The sequence below is a fragment of the Sciurus carolinensis genome, chromosome 4 (assembly GCF_902686445.1).
Source record: "Sciurus carolinensis chromosome 4, mSciCar1.2, whole genome shotgun sequence".
NCBI lineage: Eukaryota > Metazoa > Chordata > Mammalia > Rodentia > Sciuridae > Sciurus > Sciurus carolinensis.
The window spans coordinates 36,247,207-36,269,263 of NC_062216.1; the positions used below are offsets into that span (position 1 = coordinate 36,247,207).

A 22,057-nucleotide genomic window follows, 5' to 3' on the forward strand; every position below is an offset into this window, starting at 1 on the left:
ATGATTATCTTAACATATGGCTTGACTGCTACAAAAGGCAGTGGTTTAAACTAATTAAGAAAATTAAGAAAACCATAGAATAGGGAAGAACTTGTTTGGGGAGAATTTTTTAAAGAAATTTGCTGGTCATATTGTCACTACTTGCTTTATTTGGTAAACTCAGCTCAAATTTCCTCTACCACTGTTTGTTATGTAGTGATTTTTTTTTTTTTTATTCTTTTGTCACCAGTTAAATCGGAGTGACAGTGACAGTTCAACCTTGGCTAAAAAATCACTGTTTGTGAGAAACTCCAGTGAACGGCGCAGTTTGCGGGTCAAAAGGGTATGTATTCCCTCAGTCACGTCCTACTGCCCTAGACCAATCCAGATTGATGAATTGTAAAGCATAAAGTCCAGAACCATTGCGTGTCAGTGCTTCATGCTCACAGGCTGTTGAATGAAGGCACAGTGATCACACAGAGATGCAGGTGTTATGTCAGATACAGAGCCAGAGAGTATGTGCTTCAAAGCATTCGTTTGTCACTGGTTTGAAGCCTGTGGTAATTAAGTCTGGAAATTGGTTTGTAATATCTCTGGAGAAGGCACTTGCTGGGCCCCCAAGTCCATCAGTGGGTTGAGCAAAAGTCTAATGATGGCTGATGGGTCTCCACACCATCCCTGAGCATTTGTGGGAGGAGTATAAAACCTGGGACCTCCTCTGAAGGAGCAGACATTCTGCAAAGGAGTAGCACACAGGTTTGGGGGTGGGTTTTTAAAAACTTTTTGCTTATTGTTTGAGCACACAATTTTGTAACTTACTTGAGCAGTTCTTTTTAGAAAGTTAAACTAAGTCTGGGTGGGACTGCTCAGGTTGTTTTCCTAGATGCCATCAATCTCTTGATGATCTTTAAGGGTAAGTTTCAGAGAATATTTAAGTAAATTAGAAGGTTGGACTATCCAATTGGATCAAAAATTCCTGTTTACTTTCTATTATTATTTCAATTTTAAATGTGCTATTTGGTAAGCACAGAGCATTATGTGTGCTGTCATTGGTGAGTTGTCATCTTTAGGAGTCCATAGCTTAGAGAAGGGACTCGGAAGCACACGTGGGACTTTAGAAGTGTGCTGCAGAAGAGGGAAAGAGCTCCTCTGCAGGAGAGTCTCACCAAGGCTTCCTGGGGCAGGTCTGTGGCTTTGAGGCCTGAATAAAATTTCAAAGGAAATGGACAAGGAAGGAGGTGGGTGTGAGAGAATGATGCATACTAGGTGCTGTCAGTAGATGACGTGAAGTGACATAGGGGCAGGAAGACACAAGGGGTAATGAGGAATGCTGAATTAGCCAGAGCCTTGGTGCTGTGAACAGGAAGCAGGGGCTGGAGGACTAGCAAGGTGAGTTAAGAGTCCTAGCCATCAATGCTGCTCTGGTTTCATACCACTGTGTGCCAAGTACTCAATATATGAATACATAACTTTCGATTCCCTTGGTTCAACTTTCTAGTTACTTAAACATAAGAAAAACATGTTTCTTTTGTCTAAAAACTGATGTGCTCACTTTTACTTAGCATTCAGCTTTTTTAGGAAGTTTTGAGGTATAGATCTTTCAGATTGCCAAATGTCATACTTTGGAAGTTCCTAAATTTTCATAATCTTGAAAGAAAATTGTTTTCCTCTCCTTCCAGGACACTCTGCTTTCTGAAGCAGAATGTGCTTTTAGAGGATAGTAGCACACTTCAGAGAAATTTTGACCAAAAGTGTTTGTGAGTTGAGTTGAGCTGAAAAACATTTGGATTACTCATAAACTTAGTTATTAGATCTACTTGACCCAGACAGAGGTTAATCCTAAAACACTATGTAAGATATAATTTTTTTAAATGTTTTTTAAGGAAGGGAAGCAGCTGTGGTTCAAGAAAACGAGTAGAGAATGGTGTTCTGATTTAGGATTTCCACAATGAAAACTGTGTAGAAGTCTAAGAGAGCAAAGCATCAGCAAAGACCAGCAAAAGATTTCCCCAACTGGAGAAGCAGAGTGACAGGTGTGAGTCATGAGGTTAGAGGATCAGTAGTGTGCCAGACCCTCCTCATATTGGTTCAGAGTAGCCAAATGTGCATGTCTCTACCCAAATCAGTGACACCACATGGACACCTTAAAAAGTTACAGTGGTGGTAGTTACACTGTAGAAATCAGCAAAGCCTACAAATCAGTGCTTCCCTCTCCCTCCAGACAGCCAGGTGTTAATAAACATTTACCTGCACACCAGCACACACTGGAGTCCTTAGGCTCATGAGAACTAAGAAAGATGTCTGATTCTGAAAAACAAGTAATACAGTCAAAGCATATATGGGTCTAGGTGATTTTTATCACGTCATGTATTTTTTTTGGACAGCAGAGGTTGAATAAACAATTTTTATAAAATGTACTACAGACGCCCCACACCTCAGTATTTAGTGAACATATGACATGTGTTGGACAGAGGGGAGAGAACAGGAGGAGAGAGTCAGAGCTATCTGAACTTGGCCCTGAGATAAGAAGAGGCACAGACAGGCCCTTTCCCTTCCATCTGTTATGAGCACCACCATTGTTCCAGACCTTCAGACTAGAGCATTTGTCAAGTTTCAGGCTCTACTCTCTGGTATCATGTAGCACCATTTCTTATTAGGACTCTCTTATTTTCCATTCCTGCTGCCAGCAATCTAGGCAAGAAATGCACTCCTTGTACTTTCTGCTTATACCATCTTACACAGACTACTTTAAGTTCCTTTCCTCAAATGAGTCTGACCCAGCCCTGAATGATCTGTCCCTTGTCTGACTTTCTGTGGAACTTAAAACCCTAATTCACAACTTACTGTTGCTTATTGCCACATACTATTCTCCATGAGAAGTCCTCAGGGTCAGAGATTGTGTTAGCTCTTCCTGATGTCCTGCCTACCATCCCCCAGCAGACATTTATTCATACATATTCAATTATTATTCCTTAATAAATGGGTAAGATTGGCCCTGGGAAAACCATGATGATTGAGTGGTGAAAGTGGATAGTGTACCACGGGAAATAGAGAAAGAAGTAGCCCCGTGAGCTACCTGCATTCTCTCCCACACTCAGAGGGGATAGATAGCAAGGGTGTGAACTATGGAGATGGTCATGTGTCCTGAAATGAGGAACTGTGTGTTTCTTCTTCTTTTTTTTTTTTTTTTTTTTATTCAATATTTAGTTGTTGATGGACCTTTATTTTATTTGTTTATATGCAGTGCTGAGAATTGAACCCAGTGCCTCACACATGCTAGGCAAGCATTCTACCACTAAGCCACAACCCCCCAGCCCTGTATGTTTCTTCTAACATTTGTTTTTTTCCCATAGGACAGGGGAAGCTGCACTATGACAACTTTAAATATCTCTGAGTTTTAAAATATTAAGGTTTACTTCTTTCTTAGCTACTAGTTCTTTGAAGATTGGCTAGAGGGTCTGCCCCTGTTCTTACTCAGGACCCAAGCTAATGGAGCCTCTGTCTCTGGGTCTTTGCAGTTCCTCTAGCAGGAGACAGAAAAATGCAAATTTCACACTGGCTTTGACTTCTGCTTGGAAGTGATACACATCCCTCCCACTTACCTTTCTTTGACCAAAGCTAGTTGCTTATTCAGTTATGCCCTCACTTCCAAGGAGCAAGGAAGTACGGTCCCATCATGTGCCAGGAAGGAGGACAAGCAGAGTAATGACTACCCATATTACAGGGTGTTTTGTTGTTGTGTTTTCTAACTCTCCAGACGGTTTGCCAGCCAGTCCTGAGAAGAACAGCCCAGGAATGCCCAGTACGCACATCTCTAGATCTAGAACTGGACCTTCAGGCCTCTCTTACCCGCCAGAGTCGTCTCAATGATGAGCTACAGGCCCTGAGGGGCCTGCGGCAGAAGCTGGAAGAACTGAAAGCTCAGGGAGAGACCGATCTTCCACCAGGTGTGCTGGAGGATGAGCGATTCCAGAAGCTCCTGAAACAAGCTGAGAAGCAGGTACAGATCCAAGTGTTCCTCATCCCATAGTGGGACCAAAGCAGGTTCATTCTTGTTAAAGCCTAGGTAGGAGGTTCCCAACTTAAACCTCCATTTGACTTGGAGTCTTCAGATTCTTTTTCTAGGAATGAAACATATCTTTCCCCACTGTTACAGGATGTTTTTTGTCCAGAATATTGCTAAAATACTGCCACCCCCAAAGCTTCAGATAAGAGGCTCACTTCCTCCCCCTCACACATATGTAACTTTGGTGGCCACTGGTTGCCTGATAGGATGGGAGGGTGACAACAGGGGCAAATGGTCCTGATAATTTCTTCTCAGCTTTTTCTCTGTATCAACAAATGATGTATTTTGTTCAAATTTTCTATGAATAGCTCTTTAAGGTTGATTAACCACATTGTTGTAATACATTGCTAATTTTAATGCTTCTAAATTTTCATTCTTTTCTATATTAAAAAAAATTACACTTCACTTACTGGCATTCTTTGCCTTTTACCCTATAAAATCTCTGCAAAATAAGGCAAAATCACTGATTAAAAAGTAGAATATTTTAAAGAGGCTGTTTCTATTGTTCTGCAACCTAAATATTACTGAAATTTTTAAGAATCTGCATGAATATGATATTGATTTGTTCTTTCAAGATTAGAATTTATATTTTGAAATAGCAGTGTGTATTCATTCACATCTATATGTAATCTACAAATAGAATTTTTCATGTAGTTAAAATATTAAGAATGCTGAAACGTTATTTTTTTCTATCCCCTTTGGGTAGGAATCTGAAATAGATGCTTCCTTGAATTAATGAAAAATATTGTCCATTATATAAATTTTTCTTTTGGGCCCAAAGTCATTTTTGAATCTCATAATTGTGGTACTGTAGGAGAAGTTTAAATCGTTCAGCTGATTAGTGCTACTAATTCTAAATGGAACTCAGAAACTTATTAAATGAATTTCAAGAATCAAATTGATACCAATAACTTTTAAAGAAAGCCTAAGCAAACAAATGTGTTATCTACTTCCATTCTTCCCTACCTCATAGGGAGAAACCTTCGTATGTAATAGGACCACACAGAGTTGAATTGTAGTATGTAGTAGGACCACACAGAGTTGAATTGTAGTCCTTATATTTGACATGGCTACCAATACAAGACAATTAGACACTGTGGTGACAAAGGAGATATGCCAGGCACACAGAGTTCACAGGAAAGAGCTCTTCCTGGGGGTCCAAGAGAGGTTTCATGAAGGAAGCAGCACTTAAACTGGGTTTGAGAGCAGGCAGTGGAACTTCATCACTTGGGGCTAGTGAGGCCTGGCAGGCTGGGGATGTGCATTAATAAATCTCCATCTGAAGACCCAACAGGAGAGTGGGTCTCACAGTAGCTATCACTTTACATAATGGAAGACTGAGTTGAAAGCTGAAGCAACTTACTCTTTATGTTTGTTCCTCAGTAATAATAACCATGATTTTACCCTCCCAGGTCTTTTAATTCAGCATCAACAATAACTTCAAATTCTTGATTAACTTTGACCAACTTCAGTATCAGAGAAATCTTTCATAATCTTTTGAACCTCTTGGGTCAAAGACTTTCAAAATGGGTTTGGAGTTTTGCTACTACACATATAAACAGAATCTAGACTCTTTGGGGGGTTTATTGCTTGCTTGTTTCTGATTTTTTAATGTTAACAAATTCTGGATCCTTAAATATCAGTCCTTAATAAAGACTTTGGGGCTGGGAATGTGGCTCAGTGGTAGAGTGCTTGCCTTGCATGTGTGAGGCACTGGGTTGGGTTTGATTCTCAGCACCATATAAAAATGAAAAAAAGAAAGGTATTGTATCCATCTACAACTTAAAAATTTTAAAAAAACCTTGGACTTAACTTTTTTCACTTAATACCATCATGCTAAGATTTTTCCATAAATTACTTATTATTGCAGTTTATTTCTTTTGATTGGTATCTCATCTCCATTGTGTAGAGAAAAGCTCAATAAAGCAAAAAGTCAGCTCTTTGAAAAAATAAAACAAAATAGATAAATCTCTGGCAAGATTGATGAAGAGAAGATAAAAGTAAAGGAGGCCGAGGCAGGAGGATTGAAAGTTCAAGGCCAGTCTTGGTAATTTAGCAAGATTCTGTCTCAAAATAAAAAGGGCTGTAGTTATAGCTCAGTGGTAGAGTGCCCCTGGGTTCAAGCCCTAGTACTTAAAAAAAAAAAAAAAAAAAAAAAAGGGTGATTATCTCAATTTTAAATACTTGAAAAAGAGAACATGCCACACACATTCTGTATGGCCAACATCCTTGATTCTAAAAGTAAACAACGATTATATCAAAAAGGAAAACCAAAAACCAGTTTCATTTACGAAGATATAAAAATTCTAACTAAAGTACTGTGAATATAATTCAACAGTATATATTTTTAAAGTACATTTTGACCATGTTGAACTATGGAAAGATTTTTTTAATCTTAGGAAACTATTAATATAATTGACCATTTAAACAGATTAAGGAAAAAAACTATTTGATCAACTCAGTGGATGCAAGGAAAATATTGATTAGAACCAATACTCATATTTATGTTTAAAACTCTCAGTAAGTTAGGAGAAATTTCTTAACCTGATAAAGAATAACCTAAAATAAATATAATCCTATGTAGGTAAATATTGAAATTGTTTCTTTAAGATGAGACAGACATTTAACACTGTTCAACATTGCATTTGGAGGTCTAATCTATATAGGTAAATATTGAAATTGTTTCTTTAAGATGAGACAGACATTTAACACTGTTCAACATTGCATTTGGAGGTCTAATCAGTGCCATAAAGCAATAAAGAAAAGTAGAAGCAGAAATATTGGAAAGGAAATAAAGCTGTCTTTATTGGCAGATAATATGGTCACTCACACTAAAAAAAAAATCTGTTATTTCAAATAATAAAACTTTAGCAAGATGAGTAAATAGTAGAATGATACATAAAAAGCTGTTGTATTTCTTTCTGTATACTAACCAGGAACAACAGAGAATTTAATTATTAATATTTACAACAGTATCTAAGAATATCCAAGGATCAAGCAATGAATTTGATAAGCAGTGTAGGGAAAATCAGAAAACTTTATGAGGAGAAATGTAAAACACCTAAATTTATGGTGAAACATACTTTCACATAGAGCAGTTGTCAGCATACTAAATACTTTTGGCTTATGGAGCCATACTGTCTGAGTTGCCACTACTCAACCCAGCCTTTGCATCCCAAAACCAACTGTACAGAAGATGTAAATGAATGGTTTAGGCTGTGTTTTAATAAAACTTTATTTAAAAAAAAAAAAGGACAGTTTGTAATTTACCAGTCTCGGATACAGAGAGAGAATTAGTATTGTGGAGATGGGCAGTTCTTCGTAAAACTGTACCATACAACCCAATTCCAAGAAAATTATCTATATGATTTTTTATGGATATTCATACAATTAGTAGAAGAACAAAAAGACAAAGAAAATGTAGGTAATTCTGGAGAAGAAAAACAGGAGGAGGACTTGCCCTATAAGAAACCAGGATTTATTAAACTGCTAACATGGTTATGGTATAGAATTAGTAGGAATCAAGAGAATAATCAAGGTGTGAAAAACAGCCCAGAAATGGATATACCTATGTGCAGTGTTGCTGTCTGACACAGGTGGCACAGGAGGCAATGGGCAAAGGAAGAACCATTAAATAAAGAAAGCTGGAATGGCCTGGAGTTCAGCTCAGTGGTGGGGCTTTTGCCTGGAATGCGGAGGCCCTAGGTTCAATCCCCAGCACCAAAAAACAAGAAAAAAAAAAAACTGATAAGGATTATTCATATGGAAAACAGTAGTATTGAATCCCTGCCTAATATATAAAAAGAATCTCCAGATAGATTGTGGACTTTCAAATCGAAAATGAAAGCTAAAAACTTATAGGGAATGTTTCTTTACATATTTTGATTTTTATGTCTCTAGTGTTTATTCTGTGTCCTACTTGGTTGGGAGTAAGATAGATTGGGACAAATTTGGCTATGTAATGGGGAGTCACTGAGGTTTTCCAGAGAGGTGCTCTTTGGAGGGGTAGTGTGTCAGTGATGTGTAGGATGGATGTCCAAAGTGGAAGGCTCCTTCCAAGTTCCCAGGGTTACACGTTTTCCCAGGAAATAAAGTTAGAGGGGCTTCAGTAGACTCAAGCAGTATGTCTAATACTGGTTGGAAAACAAGATTAAGACTTTTCTTCAAAAGTAAAAGTATCATAAATACATGATTTTCCCGTGTTTTTAAGTTGCATTTAATTGTAGGATTCTGCTACAATTCTTGCTGTTGTTGATGTGGTATTCAAGAATAGGATTTATTACTATGATTTTGTTTTCCTTCCACACTAAAGAAACTCTTGGATTTGCCCTTGGTTCAAATAGATGAAAAGTGAAAGGAATATGAAAGTCAGCAAAATGAGCAAAAATTTTCTCTGTAAAAAAAAACAAAAACAAACCTCTTAATGCAAATCTTCCTCTGGACCCCTGCTGTCGAGGACTCCCTCTGCATCTTTACAGTGCTTCGTAGTATATGTGCACCCAACCCCAGCAGAAATCTTCTTGACCTCACAAAAGCTACTGATCCTGTTTACCAGCCATGATTTTATCCCATATTCATTTTATTTGCCCCCTGCCCACCTCTAGACTAATGAATTACATCTTGACTTACTGATAAATAGCTAAATACAACATACAGAACAATGAGAAGCTAACTGGTGACCCCAGAATACGTTGGTCACCTAGGCAAGGACATAGTGTGGGCACCCTTGGTCCAGCTTATGTCTCTGGGACAAATTTGGGGGGTATTAGATTAGCTAGTATTTCTTAGGACCTTGTATAAGATTCATTTCTGTACTTGAATCTGGAATCTTCTGACTTCTGAAATAAGGATTTTATGCTGTTCTGTTACTAACATCTTACATGATGCTGATAGAAATAATCTGAAAAAATAATGGTCATGGTAGGATGAAAGTGGTCAATTCACTCTTCCAAGGTGCCAGGATCCCAGAGGCCCCATGTTTGTTTTATTTATGCCTACCTTACCACCTGTCATGCTGTTCTTAGCCCATATTGTCTCATCATCCCAGAGGAGGAACACTTATAAAAACATACGGCATATAATAATAAAATTATGATTACAATAATGTTAATATTGTAATATTGATAAGCTGTAGATTATGATTTCCAACCTATTTTAATGTACCTATATCAATTTTGTGGAAATAATCACAGAATTGAAAATTTGGAACTTAATGGATTCATCATAAAAATAAAAATAGTGATGTCAGGCAGACTTTTCAAACATAATAGGAAGTTGAACTATATCGTAAGTGACCTCCTTTTAAATTGTCTTCTCTGTCATTTGATACAATGATTTTTGTGTGACATGGGTGGTATTTTCCCTTTTCATTTCCTGATTATCTAAAGCACAAGTTACTGTATCATAAGTATTATCTAAAATACCTGATTGGTGCTATCACCTCTGGTGTCTGCCCTAGAACCACTTTCTCCATAAAGGTGGTGCCATAGCTATATAGGGTTTTAGTTCTTTAAAATCGCAATACAACCCAGTTCACTTCTGTTCAAAGCCAATTGTAGTTGGCTTTGTCAGTAAAGGTATCTTAATGTCACATTGGATGTGTTTTACTCACTTAACTAGTCTTATATTGTTCACATGGTGATGCTCACTTATATAAGGCAAAAACTGGTTGCTAGAGCCTAGAACTGCCTAGAAATATTTTGAAGATCACAGGCCTTTTCAGTTTGGTTTAAGAACCATGGAGATTCAAGAACCAAGATCTCCTTTTGTCTTGTCCAGTGCAGGATATAAACAGGTCCCATCCCAGTTTTAGAAACTTAGAAGGAGTGACAATTTAGATTTCTGTTTTGTAAAATAGTACTTTATTTTATTTAGTCACTAAATGATGCCTAGCATGATTCTGACCTTATAATAAACTTCTAATGATGATTATAATCATCCTCACATGGGATGCTTTAATTAGAAATTTGTTGTATCTTAATAGAGGATTTCTTATATGTATTATCTGATGAGCCAGCACTTGGTTTGTTTCACAATCATTTTGTACACCAAGATAGGGAGGGGGTAAAGCCCAAGGGCTTTCTCCTGTGATTATGACAGAGCCTTAGATAAAGACATCACCCATGGCAGAGGATGAAGGGCAAGATAGGGCCCATTTTCCAAGCTGTAAGGCCCTAAAGCCACCCACGGGGCCAGTCACCTCCAAAAGGTCCCATCTCTTAATATTGTAACAATGGCATTTAAATTGCAGCATGAGCTTTGGAGGAACAGACATTCAAACCATAGCAGATGCCAGACCTACTGCCCCTCCATCTTTGCTTCCTTCTGCTTCATGGCAGTTTTACATCAAGCAACAGTGAAGAAAAAGCTCTCAAAACAAGTTTTGATTCCCTGAGCAGAGTTTGTATTTTTACCAGCTCTGTGAATGTTTCCTCTGTTTGTCACGTACTTTTCTTTGTTACCACTAAAATTTGTAATAATCAGCTCTTTGAAAATAAAGACTCTTTCAATTGTGTACCTTTCATTATGACTTGGAAGTTGGTGATAACCATTGACTTATCTCTCCTGCTTCCTTGTCATTCCTTCACTTGTCACTCATTAATGTACACTTGGGCACACCACCATGTACACACACACACACACACACACACTGCCCTTTCATTTTCACCATTTCCCCATAGTGTCGGGGATTTGTGAGATTTTCAGCAGGATGGTCATAAAGTGCCTAACGATGAGCAAAGAGCCTGCCAATTGTCATTAAAAAATATGACTCCCAGAAAAGCAGTGAATTGAAGCCAGCAAGCAGATCCTGGATCTGCCTCCCTTGTCAGGGAAAGCTGTCAGGTCTCAGGGTCACACTCCATAACCTTCCTTCTTTGTGGTTGACAGTCTTCTTTGTAGCTTGCAGTAAAAACTGAATCTTAGTTAGGGTTCTCATGTATTGTACAAACCCCTTGGGAAGCAGAATGAGAAGCTGAGGACTGTAAATCAAGACTAGATTAGGCTTCTTAACATAACTTATATAAGTAAATCACTGACCTTCGTAGGTCAGGCTTTCAGCATGTAAACTGAAGTTTAAGCATCCCCTTCTGGAGTCCGGGGCCTAAAAAGTGACTTCCATTCCTCATGAACTAGGCAACTTATCAAGACTTAGGGTGAGAGGGGGAGGTGTGCAGAGAGAAGACTACTTTTCCAGAGGAGCCCGTGTCACTTACAAAGCAAAAATGATTTTTTTTCCCTTCAGTGTTTCCCTGTCAAAATGCCAAAGTTCTGTGGTGCTAGACATTTTAAAAACGTGAAGCAATACAGATGTTAACACTTTCAAAAGTTAGATTCTACTAAAACGTTATGTCAAAATGATACTATATCGTAACAAAATAAATTTTAATGATTACAGAGAAGTGTTTAGCATTGAGATTTAACTGCCTGTAACATTGATTACTATTGACTAATGGCTAATAAAAATTCTAAGATATATTTTGTCACCCAGAATGATAGAGGAAAATATACATGTAGATACAGATATATATAAGGACAGGGACAGAAACAGTCTTCTATGAAGTGTGTACTTATTCAGTAGGGAATGGAATATCTTCATGTGTTCCATGGTTAATCTTATTTTTGTGCAAAGCACTGCCAAGGTTCAAAGTAATTTTGTGGTCACCACAAAAGTACTGGTAGTTGAAAATATCATCAGCCATTAGGCTACTTAGAGGAACAGTTGAAATGATGCTCAACAAGGGATAAGATAAACCTTACATTCTTTCATCTGGAAGGTAACAGAGGACTAAGAGCAGGATCCTGGCCCTATTGTGTTTCTGATCGGTTAAAGTACATTTCTGGATTTAAAAGAAAAAACTGAGTCAGATGTTCTTACCTGCATATAATTCAGCATATATGTTCCTTCCTCGACTTTTCCTGATCTATTTAGTTCGAGTTAGTTAGCAAATAATTATTATTGTAGTAATTTACCAAGAATTTAAATAGCAGCAGTATTTCAGTGTAATTACTAATTTGGTAATTTAATAGTAGAAGTCATTTCATTATGTTCCAAGCCAGTACTTCCTTACCTGGGACTTAATGAAGAATCCCAGATATCTCCTGAAGATAGGACTTCACAAAGAAACTAAAATACCAGTTGAAATATCCTTTGAATTTGAATTACATAAATTCACTAATTCCAAGTAACTATTCAATCAATTGCAAAGTAATCTAGAGAGAATTGTTACTTAACAAATATAGGCTGCTTTTATAGCAAAAATCTTCCAAAAGGGGAAAGAAAAGGAGGAGCAGCAAAACATGTCTGGGAGCTCTGTGTACTACCTGTAGAGGCTCTGTGGAGGGGAGGCAGACGGTGCGCCTGTGCCACAGGCAAGCTCATTCTACAAGGGAGGAAGATAGCATGTACGTCCTGTAAATGAAAGTACTATGCAGAAAAGTAAGGCAGGGTCAGGACTCCTTTTTTTAAAAAAAATCTAGTTCCTGTGAAAATGTCTGATACTCAGTAAGTGTACAAAAGGACCTGAGAAGCAGACTTGAATTAACCAAGTCACAGTCTACCTCGCCAGGGATAAAAGTGACAGTGGTTTCTGTTACATAGAGGAACAGGATGTCAGTTACAGCACGTGGCAGTACTTCAGAGCTTGGTTAACTATGTTTCCCCAGTGTCCCTGGTAAAAACTGGGAAGGACAGGGAAGGGAGTAGAAGAGGAAAGTTACCTTGCAACAGCACTAAAATTTTGCTTAGAATTCTTTTCTCTTAAAGCAGCTTTCAACAAAATCTTCCAAAAGCCAGCTCATATTCAGTAGTCCCTTGATCCACAGTTTCACTTTCCATGGTTTCATTTACCATGGCTGACCGCGGTTTGAAGCATTAATTAGAAAATTATCGTGATTATAATCATTCTACTTTGTTTAGTGTTGCCCATCTTACTATATTATTATAATTTCATCTATATTTGGTCTACAAGAAACACATGCAGACTAAAAGTAAATGAATAGAAAAAGCTTAAAAAGTAACTTTATTAATTTCAGATGGAACAGACTACAGAGCAAGAAAAGTTGTAAAGAATAAAGAAAAGCATTACATAATAATAAAGGGGTAAATTTCCCAAGAAGACATAACAGTCCTTAATATGTATGTGCCTAACAGTCAAAATATGAGAGACATAAACCGACAGAACTGCAAGGAAATAGATGAATCCACCATTACATTTGGAAACTTCAGCATGCCCCTATCAGAGCTGGCAGATCCAGCAGGCCGAAAACCAGTAAACATAATTGAGCTCTACGGTTATATCAATCAACTGGGTATAATTGACATCTAGAAACTACTTTATCCAAAAACATCAGGTTGCACATTTTTTTCAGGTTCACATGGAGCATTCACCAAGATGGGCCACATCCCAGGCGCTAAACACACATTAACAAATATTTCTGTGTCTCCTTAAGGAATACGGTAGAATTAAACTAGAAATCGGTAACAGAAGTGGAACTCGGAAGTTCCAAAACATTTAGAGATTAAACAACACAGTGCTAAATACATGATCAAAGATGAAATCTCAAAAGATATTTTGAACTAAGTGAAAATGAAAATCCACATATCAAAATTTGTGGGATACAGGAAAAACAATGTTTAGAGGAAAAACATATAGTATTCAGTGCATATACTAGAAAAGAAAGATCTAAAATCAATAATCTAGACTTCCACCTTAGAAAACCAGAAAAAGAAGAGAAAACTAAATTCAAAGTAAGCATAAGAAATGAAATCATAAAAATCAGAGCAGAAATTAATTAAATTGACAATAAGAAATCAGTAAAACCAAAAGCTAATTGTTTGAGATCAATAAAATTGATAAACTACTAACCAGACTGAGAAAAAAGAGAGAAGACAATTAGAATTAGTAATATCAGAAATGAAAGAAGGAATATCACTACAGATCCTATGGACCTTAGATCCCACAAATTTGGTAACCCAGATGAAATGGACCAATTTCTTGAAAAACACAATCTGCCAAAACTCATACAAGAAGAAATAGACAACCAGAATAGGTCTAGATCTACTAAGGAAATTGAATCAGTAATTAAAAATCTTCTAAAACAGAAAGCACCATCCCTAGATGGGTTTACTGGTGAATTCTACCAAACATTTAAGGAAAGAACTGTATTCTCCACAGTGTTCTACAGAGGATAGAATCAGAGGAGATACCTGCTAACTTTTTCTGAGGCTAGCATTACCCTAGTACTGAAATCAGGTAAAGACATTTCAAGAAAGTTTAGACCAGGCATGAGCACCTACAGTCCCATCTGTTTGGGAGTTGGATGCTGAAGGATCACTTAAGCATAAAAGTTAAAGACTAGCCTAGGCAGCATATCTGATAAGTGACTGTTATCCAAAATGACAAAGAATTCTTAGAATTCAGTACTGTGAAACAACCAACGAATTAAAAAATTGTCAAAGAACCTGAACCAAAGAAGATATAGATAGCGAGTAAGCATATAAAAAGATAATCAGTTTCATATGTAATTAAGGAATTGCAGATTAAATCTATGAGAGACCACTGCATGCCTATTAGACTAGCCAAATCCAGAACACTGACATCACTGAATGTTGGCAGTAATGTGGAGCAACAGGAACTCTCTTTCATTGCTGGTGGGAATGCAAAATGGTTCAGCACTTTGGAAAACATCATGGCAGTTTCTTACAAAGTAAAATATTCATACTTAAAATCCAGCAACTACAGTCCTTAGTATTTTACCCAAATGAGTTGAAGACTTACCTAAGTCCATGTAAAATAGCAGCTTTATTCATAACTATTAAAACTTGGAAGCAATTGAGATGGCCTTTACTAGATGAATGGATAAACTGTGAAACATCAAATCAATGGGATATTATTCAGCACTGAAAAGAATTGAGCCATCAACTCTCAGAAACACATGGAAGAAACCTAGATGCATATTACTAAGTGAAGGAAGTCAGTCTGAAAAGACTGTATTACATCAATCCAACTATGTGACAGTTTGGAATAAACAAAATTCTGGAAAGAGTAAAAAGAGCAGTGGTTGCCAGAGATTAGGGGGAAGATAAGGAGGGATTGATGGAACACAGGGGAATTTTAGGGTAGTGAAACTTCCTTATGTATTAAATGGTGGATACAGGTCTTTGTACATTTGCCCAAAACCATGGAATACATAGCACCAAGAGTGAAGCCTGAGGTATATAGACTTGTGGTGATAAATGATGTGTCAGTATAGGCTCATTGACTGAAACAGATATGCCATTCTGGTGGGGGATGTTGATAGTGGGAGAGGTTGGTTGTACATGGGGCAGGTAATATATGGGAATTCTACTTTCTGCTCCATTTGGCTGTCAGCCTTAAAAACTCTGTTTTCTTTCTTTCTTTTTTTTTTTTTTTAATGTTATGGTGAGGAAGATCTGTTAACCTGCAAAAACATTAACATAATTAATGATTATGAAACAAGTCCCATTCTTTTTTATTGTTTTTTGCTCCCCCACTAGACTTGTGGGAAGAACTCTGTTCCTACCTCCTGGTGTTTAGCCGATAGTAAAAGTAACATTAAAAACTGAGCAATGAAATAGTAGATTTAATTATGTGTTGGCTACTGCTCATTTAAATTTTACAACAACCCTTTGAATCACTTATTTACAAATGAAGAAACTAAGGCACAAGGAGGTCAAACAGCTTACCCAAATTCACATAATTAGAAAGTAGTAGAAACAGAATTAGAGTTCAGGCCATTTGGCTCCAGAATTTTCACTCTTCACCACTCACTGGCACCACCTTTGCTTAGAAGGCAGTCAACAAGTACGTGTTGATGGGTGACTGAATGCATGAATAAGTAATCGAATGAAAAAAACAACTTATTACTAGTCTTTTTAATTTTTTTCTCCTGTGCTGGAGAATCAAACCCAGGGCCTTGTGCACCCTAGGCAAGCACTATACCACTGAGCTACATCTCCAGCTTATTTTTAAAATATATTCATTGGGGAGAGGTGTTGGGGAGCCAAATTGGGCAAAATATATTGTAATATCGTGTGCATGTACTAGTATGTAACAGCAGATCCTACCATCATGTACAACTATAATGTACCAATAAGAAAATGTGGGGAAAAAATTCATGTGAAATATCTAAATGTCCTTCAGCAGTAACACAGATAATAAATTGTGGTGAAGTCACACCATGGATTATTATGCAGCAGTGAGAAATATAGGGTGCGGCTTCATATAATACGGTGTCTGTTGCCTATAAACATAATGTTGAACAAAAAGTGAGACCCTGAAGAATGCCTACTGTACCATCCACACAGAGGACACACAGGCAGGAGCTTGCACTCTCAGAAGTCAGACCTCGGGTAGCACGCGGGGTGATGACTGGAATAAGCCTTCTGGGAACTGGGAATGTTCTTTCTGTTCCATCATCTGCCACAGATTACATGGGTATGTTCCAGTTATAAAGATCTTGGAGCTATACACTTCCATATGCAGTTGTTCGGTAGGTAAAATTCTACTCCAATAAACAGTTTCTTCAGTAGCGAACATGGGGAGATAGAAAAGATGAATAAGAGTTTGAAAACATGTTCACCAAAGTGTTAGCAGTAGATATTTCTTGGAAACAGTGGTAGAGTAGTTTCAGTTTCTTTCTTGAGAGGTTCTTTAGGTTTTCCAGGTGTGAGAAAATTATTTTGTATGTCATAAAATATTTAAATGCAGTTAAAATTAACTTGTCCCTGAATCAATGCCTGCTCCCCTCGGCATGAGTGGAACCTGGGGTTCTCCCCTGATGACTGTCTGGCTCACCTTCCTGGCTTTAGTCCCCAGTCTCTCAAGCCTTGCAGTATGTAGCAAGGATATCTAATTAATGTTCTGTGGGTTTCTTGTATTTTGATTTCCTTTTCCAGGCTGAACAGTCAAAAGAAGAACAGAAGCAAGATTTAAATGCAGAGAAATTGATGAGGCAAGTCTCCAAGGACGTGTGTCGACTTCGGGAACAGAGCCGGAAGGTGCCTCGGCAGGTGCAGTCCTTCAGGTGAGTGGCCCTGCCCAAAGACAGTTTTCAGATTATCCTCCTAGTCTGATTCTATAGGAATTTACCTCAGAAAGCAGCAAATGTTAATATCAGAAATTGAGGATTTTATGTAATCTATTTCAAAGGTAGACACAGGCAGCTAATTCACGTATTTTAAAACACCCCAGTTTTCAAGTGCACCTCGAGGCCTCCATCAACATCATGCCCATACTCTCTTACCTTTGAGATTCCTAGTCTTCTCTTGTGGAACTGAACTGACCCAAAGGACACAAAAACAGCTCTCATCCCAGAGTCCTCAGTGGTTTTACTCTTCCTTTTCTTCTCTGCCTTTCCTCAGTCTTAAGAACATCCTCCTCAGTTCTTGTCTCTAGCCCACTCTTCCTCTGCCATTGAGACGGTCTGTTTCTTGAGTGGGGCTCGTGCTCCACCCTTTACAGCTACCAGCATGACCCTCCTGTGCCCCAGAACTATGTTTGAGGAATGCTACGTATGTTGTGAGGTTTTGTAAAAAGACAGCCAGGTTGCACTCACCTTTGATAACTGTATAATTCTAAAATCTTGTTTTTTCTAGCACTCTTCTAACGTGAGGACCATCTGTCCCGTCCTTCTCAACCTCTCCCTCATAGGTTGCTTCTTCTCATCCCTGCTTTGTGATACAGGGAAGTTTTTCCCTCTAAGATAACCAGATGCCTCATCTCTCTCCATTTGAGTCATGGTATCTCTCACCAGGTTGGTCCCTGCCTTAGCAAGATGCTGACTTAAAGAATTTCCCTGATATTGTGGATTCTTCTGTGGGGTCACTGGGAAGTTTCCATACAGAATTTTGGCCCTTTTGAATCACTACTATCTTATTTAGAAATACTTGGATTAAAAGTGGTCTTTTGTTGGAAACCCCCAAAGGGAACTGGTTTGGTCTATAGGTGATGTGCCATAACCAGAACAGATCTTCTTTTTCTTGTCCTACCTTTAAAAGGCAAAGGCTCTCTTGATTGTAAAAAGAGTTCTACCTAGGAAAAGATCTCCCATCCAGGCTTGTGGGGACACTGCTGAGTTCTTAGAACTATGTTAATGCCAGGATATTTTTTATGGCTGCATTATAATTATACATATAAGTGGGATTCATTATGCCTTATTTGTTCATGCATGTAACATGGTCTGGTCATTCTGATTCCCTTTTCCCTTCCCTCCTCCCTCCCCCTGTTCTACCCATTCTACTCTGCTGATCTCCCTCTGTTATTATTATTTTAATTAGTGAATTTATGTATAAAAGTGTGATCCGTTGTGGGATACTTGTACATGGACAGAGCATAATTTGGAAAATTCCATTCCCTAGTACTTCCCCATACCCTCCTCAGTGCCCTCCCTCCCTCTCAAACCCCTTCCTCTACTCTACTGGTCTCCCTTCTGTTTTCATGAGATCCATTTTTCTTATTCTATTTTTTCCTTATTCTCTCTAACCTCCACATATGAGAGAAAACATTCTACCCTTGACTTCCTCTCACTTATTTCACTTAACATAATGTTCTCTAGTTCCATCCATTTACCAACAAATGACATAATTTCATTTTTTTATGGCTGAGTAAAATTTTATTGTGAATTCATACTATATTTTCCTTATCCATTTGTCTGTTAGTAGACACCTAGGCTGGTTCTGTAACTTGGCCATTGTGAATTGCACTGCTATAAATTTTGGTATTCACATATCACTAGTATGCTCGTTTTAGTTATTTGGGGTAAATAACAAGGAATAGCATAGTTGGATCATACAGTGACTTCATTCTGAATCTTTTGAAGCATCTTCACACTGCTTTCCAGTATGCTGATTTGCAGTGCTACCAATAATGTCAAAATGAACTTTCTTCCCCCTGCGTCCTCAACAGCAATTATTGTTATGTACATTCTTGATGTTTGCCATTCTAACTGGAGTGAGATGAAATCTGTGTCATTTTGATTTGCATTTCCCTAAGGATGTCAACCATTGTGAGCATCGAGCTGAAGTCAGTGTTCTCATGCCCACCTCTAGGGAGAAGATTGCCTACTTCACCCGAGCGAAGATAAGCATCCCGTCCCTGCCGGCTGATGACGTGTGATTTCATGGCTTAATAAATTGTTTCTCACCTGTTCACTTCCTTAGGGAGGGCAAAAGACTGAATATTCGCTTTATTTTTTCTTTCTTTCTTTCTGGAATTTTTTTTTTTTTTTGGTAACATAATTGTCAACTCTTAAAGAACTTTCATTTTATACCAGATTTTCGACATATTAATTTGTAAAGTACCTTGAATGTAATTCTTAATTGTTTAAGAAAGAAAAGACATCTGATAACAAAAGTGGGATAATCTGGCACACAGATGTGCAGTGCACGTGGCGTCCCTGCAGTGGCCTCTGTCACGTACGTGGCCAAGAGGCAGTACCGGTGTCCACCCGTGAGCTGACTGCTGGGAAGCAGCTTGAGTCAGCAGTGTTTTGGGCTTTTCTTTGTTTCCCTGTGAGGAGGCTGTGAAGGTGGCAGCAGTGCCACGTGATGGTTCTGAGCTGGAGAGCAGCTCCTCCTGTTGGAAGCGAGCACAGAACTGAGCCCCCCTGAAGCGGGTGCTCTGCCCATTTCCATTACTGTGTCAGAACATTTCAGTTCCTCAGAACAGCTTCCTCTTTGTCCTTTTTGCAGTTGTCTCTAGACAACTGTACTGAATGTAAGGATATTAAGAATGCAAAGAAGCAGTGCTCCTTACTGCCCTGAAGATCTTGGGATTCGTGACACTGAGGGCAAGGGAGAAGAGAAGAGCACACTAGTTACCCTAAAATACACTACAGGAGTGCATCGAATGAACAACTGCCGCTTCTGACTCCACCTGAATTTGCAGGTGTTCCAGAGTGAGTTTCTGGCCTGCCACAGTGCTCTGTCCAAGGCATGAGGATGGTGCCAGCAAGAGGCATGTGGAGGCCTGGGTTCTGGGGACAGACAGCACTGTGAGGTGGAGGGGCCGGGCCACATTGCACTCATTTGATGAAGAACAGAGGAAAGGGTGTGTCTTGATTGAAGTTGCCAAAAATAAATAGTTTATCAAACAGATTTCTAACACTTATTAGAAATTACTTTGCAGCTTTCATTTTTAAGGGATGCTATCTGTAATTTGTGGTAAGTAGTTGGGAAGCAAATGAAAGAGTGCCTGGGAGGGAATTATTAATTTGGAGTATAATGTAAATCATTTGTTTAAAGAGAAGGAAAGAAAACAGCAGCAGAAGAGGAAAAAAAAAAAAAAAACTGTTCTGGATGAACAAGTTTGGCAATATAAACTGACTAAAATGTCCTGTTCTCCAGTGTAGAATTTTAGCTGACACAGCCCAGGCACTTCTTTAAGAAATAAGTCCTCAGTATAGTTTCGCCACTATAAGGCTTTTACAATACATAGTCTTTAGGCAATTTAAGCCATACTTATTATTCAGTGTGTTATACTGGAAGAAGCATTTTTGGGGATAGCCATCTTGTATAACAAAGTAAGTCAATTTTTTTTTTTTAAGAAATGCAAAGTCATCTTAAAGAAGAAAAGATTTTGTTCCTATGCTAGAATTCTCACTAGCAAAAAATTTTATTTTCTTGAAACTAATTATACATATTTTGGAAAGTTTATTTTATCAGAGTCAAAGCCCAAATTAAGCAGTTTCTGAGCCTAAAAGTTTCTTTTTTTCCTAAATATTTCATCACTCATATGCAAATTTCTTGGAAGATGTAACTGGATGTGACACCTACCTTGAACAAAACTTAGCCTAGTGACGGACTGTATAGTCCTTCTAGACTGCCCAATCTAGTGTTAAGTGACTAAAGCAAACTAGAAAAAAAATACCATTCATCCTTGTTGAGGTCAAATGTGAAAGAAGTTTATTTAATATAGAGTTAAATGAAGGTCAGCTGTTTTCAGCTTCTAGTTTGACCATGAAAATGTTTATAGAACTTGTGTAGTTGTGCCGTACGATTTTATTTTCTTCATTTATTTATTTACGGTCTTATTTATGTTCTGTTTAATATATAGTTTGGTTCTGGCCATTTTAAATGTTTGACATAGAAGAGGCTATATTGGAGTATTTACAGCTTTATAAACTTCACCAGATTAACTGTTAACTTTTTGTAATACAAAAAGTTTCAGACAAGTATTAAAGAATAAAATCTGTCTTGGGCTGGTAGTTAACAGTGTGACCAAGAGACCTTTGGTTTTATTTTATAAAATTTGCTTATTCTAACATGAGAGGCAAACTCACTTTAATATAATCCTTTTCTACACTTTAAAAATCAGCAATAGTGTTATGTATTTATAGGCAGCTTTTAATACTCTTGTCATATTTGTACTAACCCAAAAGATTCACAGTGACAAAACATTTTATTAACGTTGATCACAAAACCATATGGACAAATATGAATTTTAATATAAATACTATTTTAAAAAAGTAGAATTTATTCTGCACAGGGTAAAAAGAATGTAATATTTAGTTCTCAATTTTGAATTATCAGTATGTTATTACAATTTTGTATATCAGAATCTTAAGTGTTACAGGTACAAAAAGAATATTACTAGCCAAATGAACAAAGTTTAGCTGAATCTCTGTAGCATGCAAATCAAATAAATTTAAAGTCTTTTTTTTTTTTTTTTTTTTTTGCTATGGCTTTATATTGTATTAAATATCAAAAGCTCAGGATTGAACTAAATATTTTAATCAGGTTAAATTCTGAATATGTTCCTGTTTTAATTTGTCCTGTTTGTCAAAGTTTGCAAATACATCACAAAGATTAACTTTGGTTTCTGCACTTTCCATGTGTTTGGGGATGGAAAAAAACTCAATTTTTTAAACAAAGATACATATTGCCTAATACTTTATTTTAGTGTTGCTTATTGTTTAGTTAATATCCCTGATTCCACAAACACAAGAATTTACTTGAACTATGTATCAAGCAAATGTAAAATGTTCCATAAA

General features: G+C 37.6%; 1 protein-coding gene across 1 annotated transcript in view; it reads left to right on the forward strand.

Moving 5' to 3' along the window:
- Nucleotides 1-21,271, forward strand: part of Wwc2 (WW and C2 domain containing 2) — a 221,013-nt gene extending 199,742 nt beyond the window's left edge. Inside the window, exons 20-23 of the mRNA XM_047549990.1 lie at nucleotides 230-322; nucleotides 3,737-3,979; nucleotides 16,965-17,092; nucleotides 19,116-21,271. Of these exons, the coding sequence (XP_047405946.1) occupies nucleotides 230-322; nucleotides 3,737-3,979; nucleotides 16,965-17,092; nucleotides 19,116-19,182 (531 nt within the window). The 3' untranslated portion in view covers nucleotides 19,183-21,271. The remainder of the gene's footprint in view (nucleotides 1-229; nucleotides 323-3,736; nucleotides 3,980-16,964; nucleotides 17,093-19,115) is intronic.
- Nucleotides 21,272-22,057: the final 786 nt, after the last annotated feature.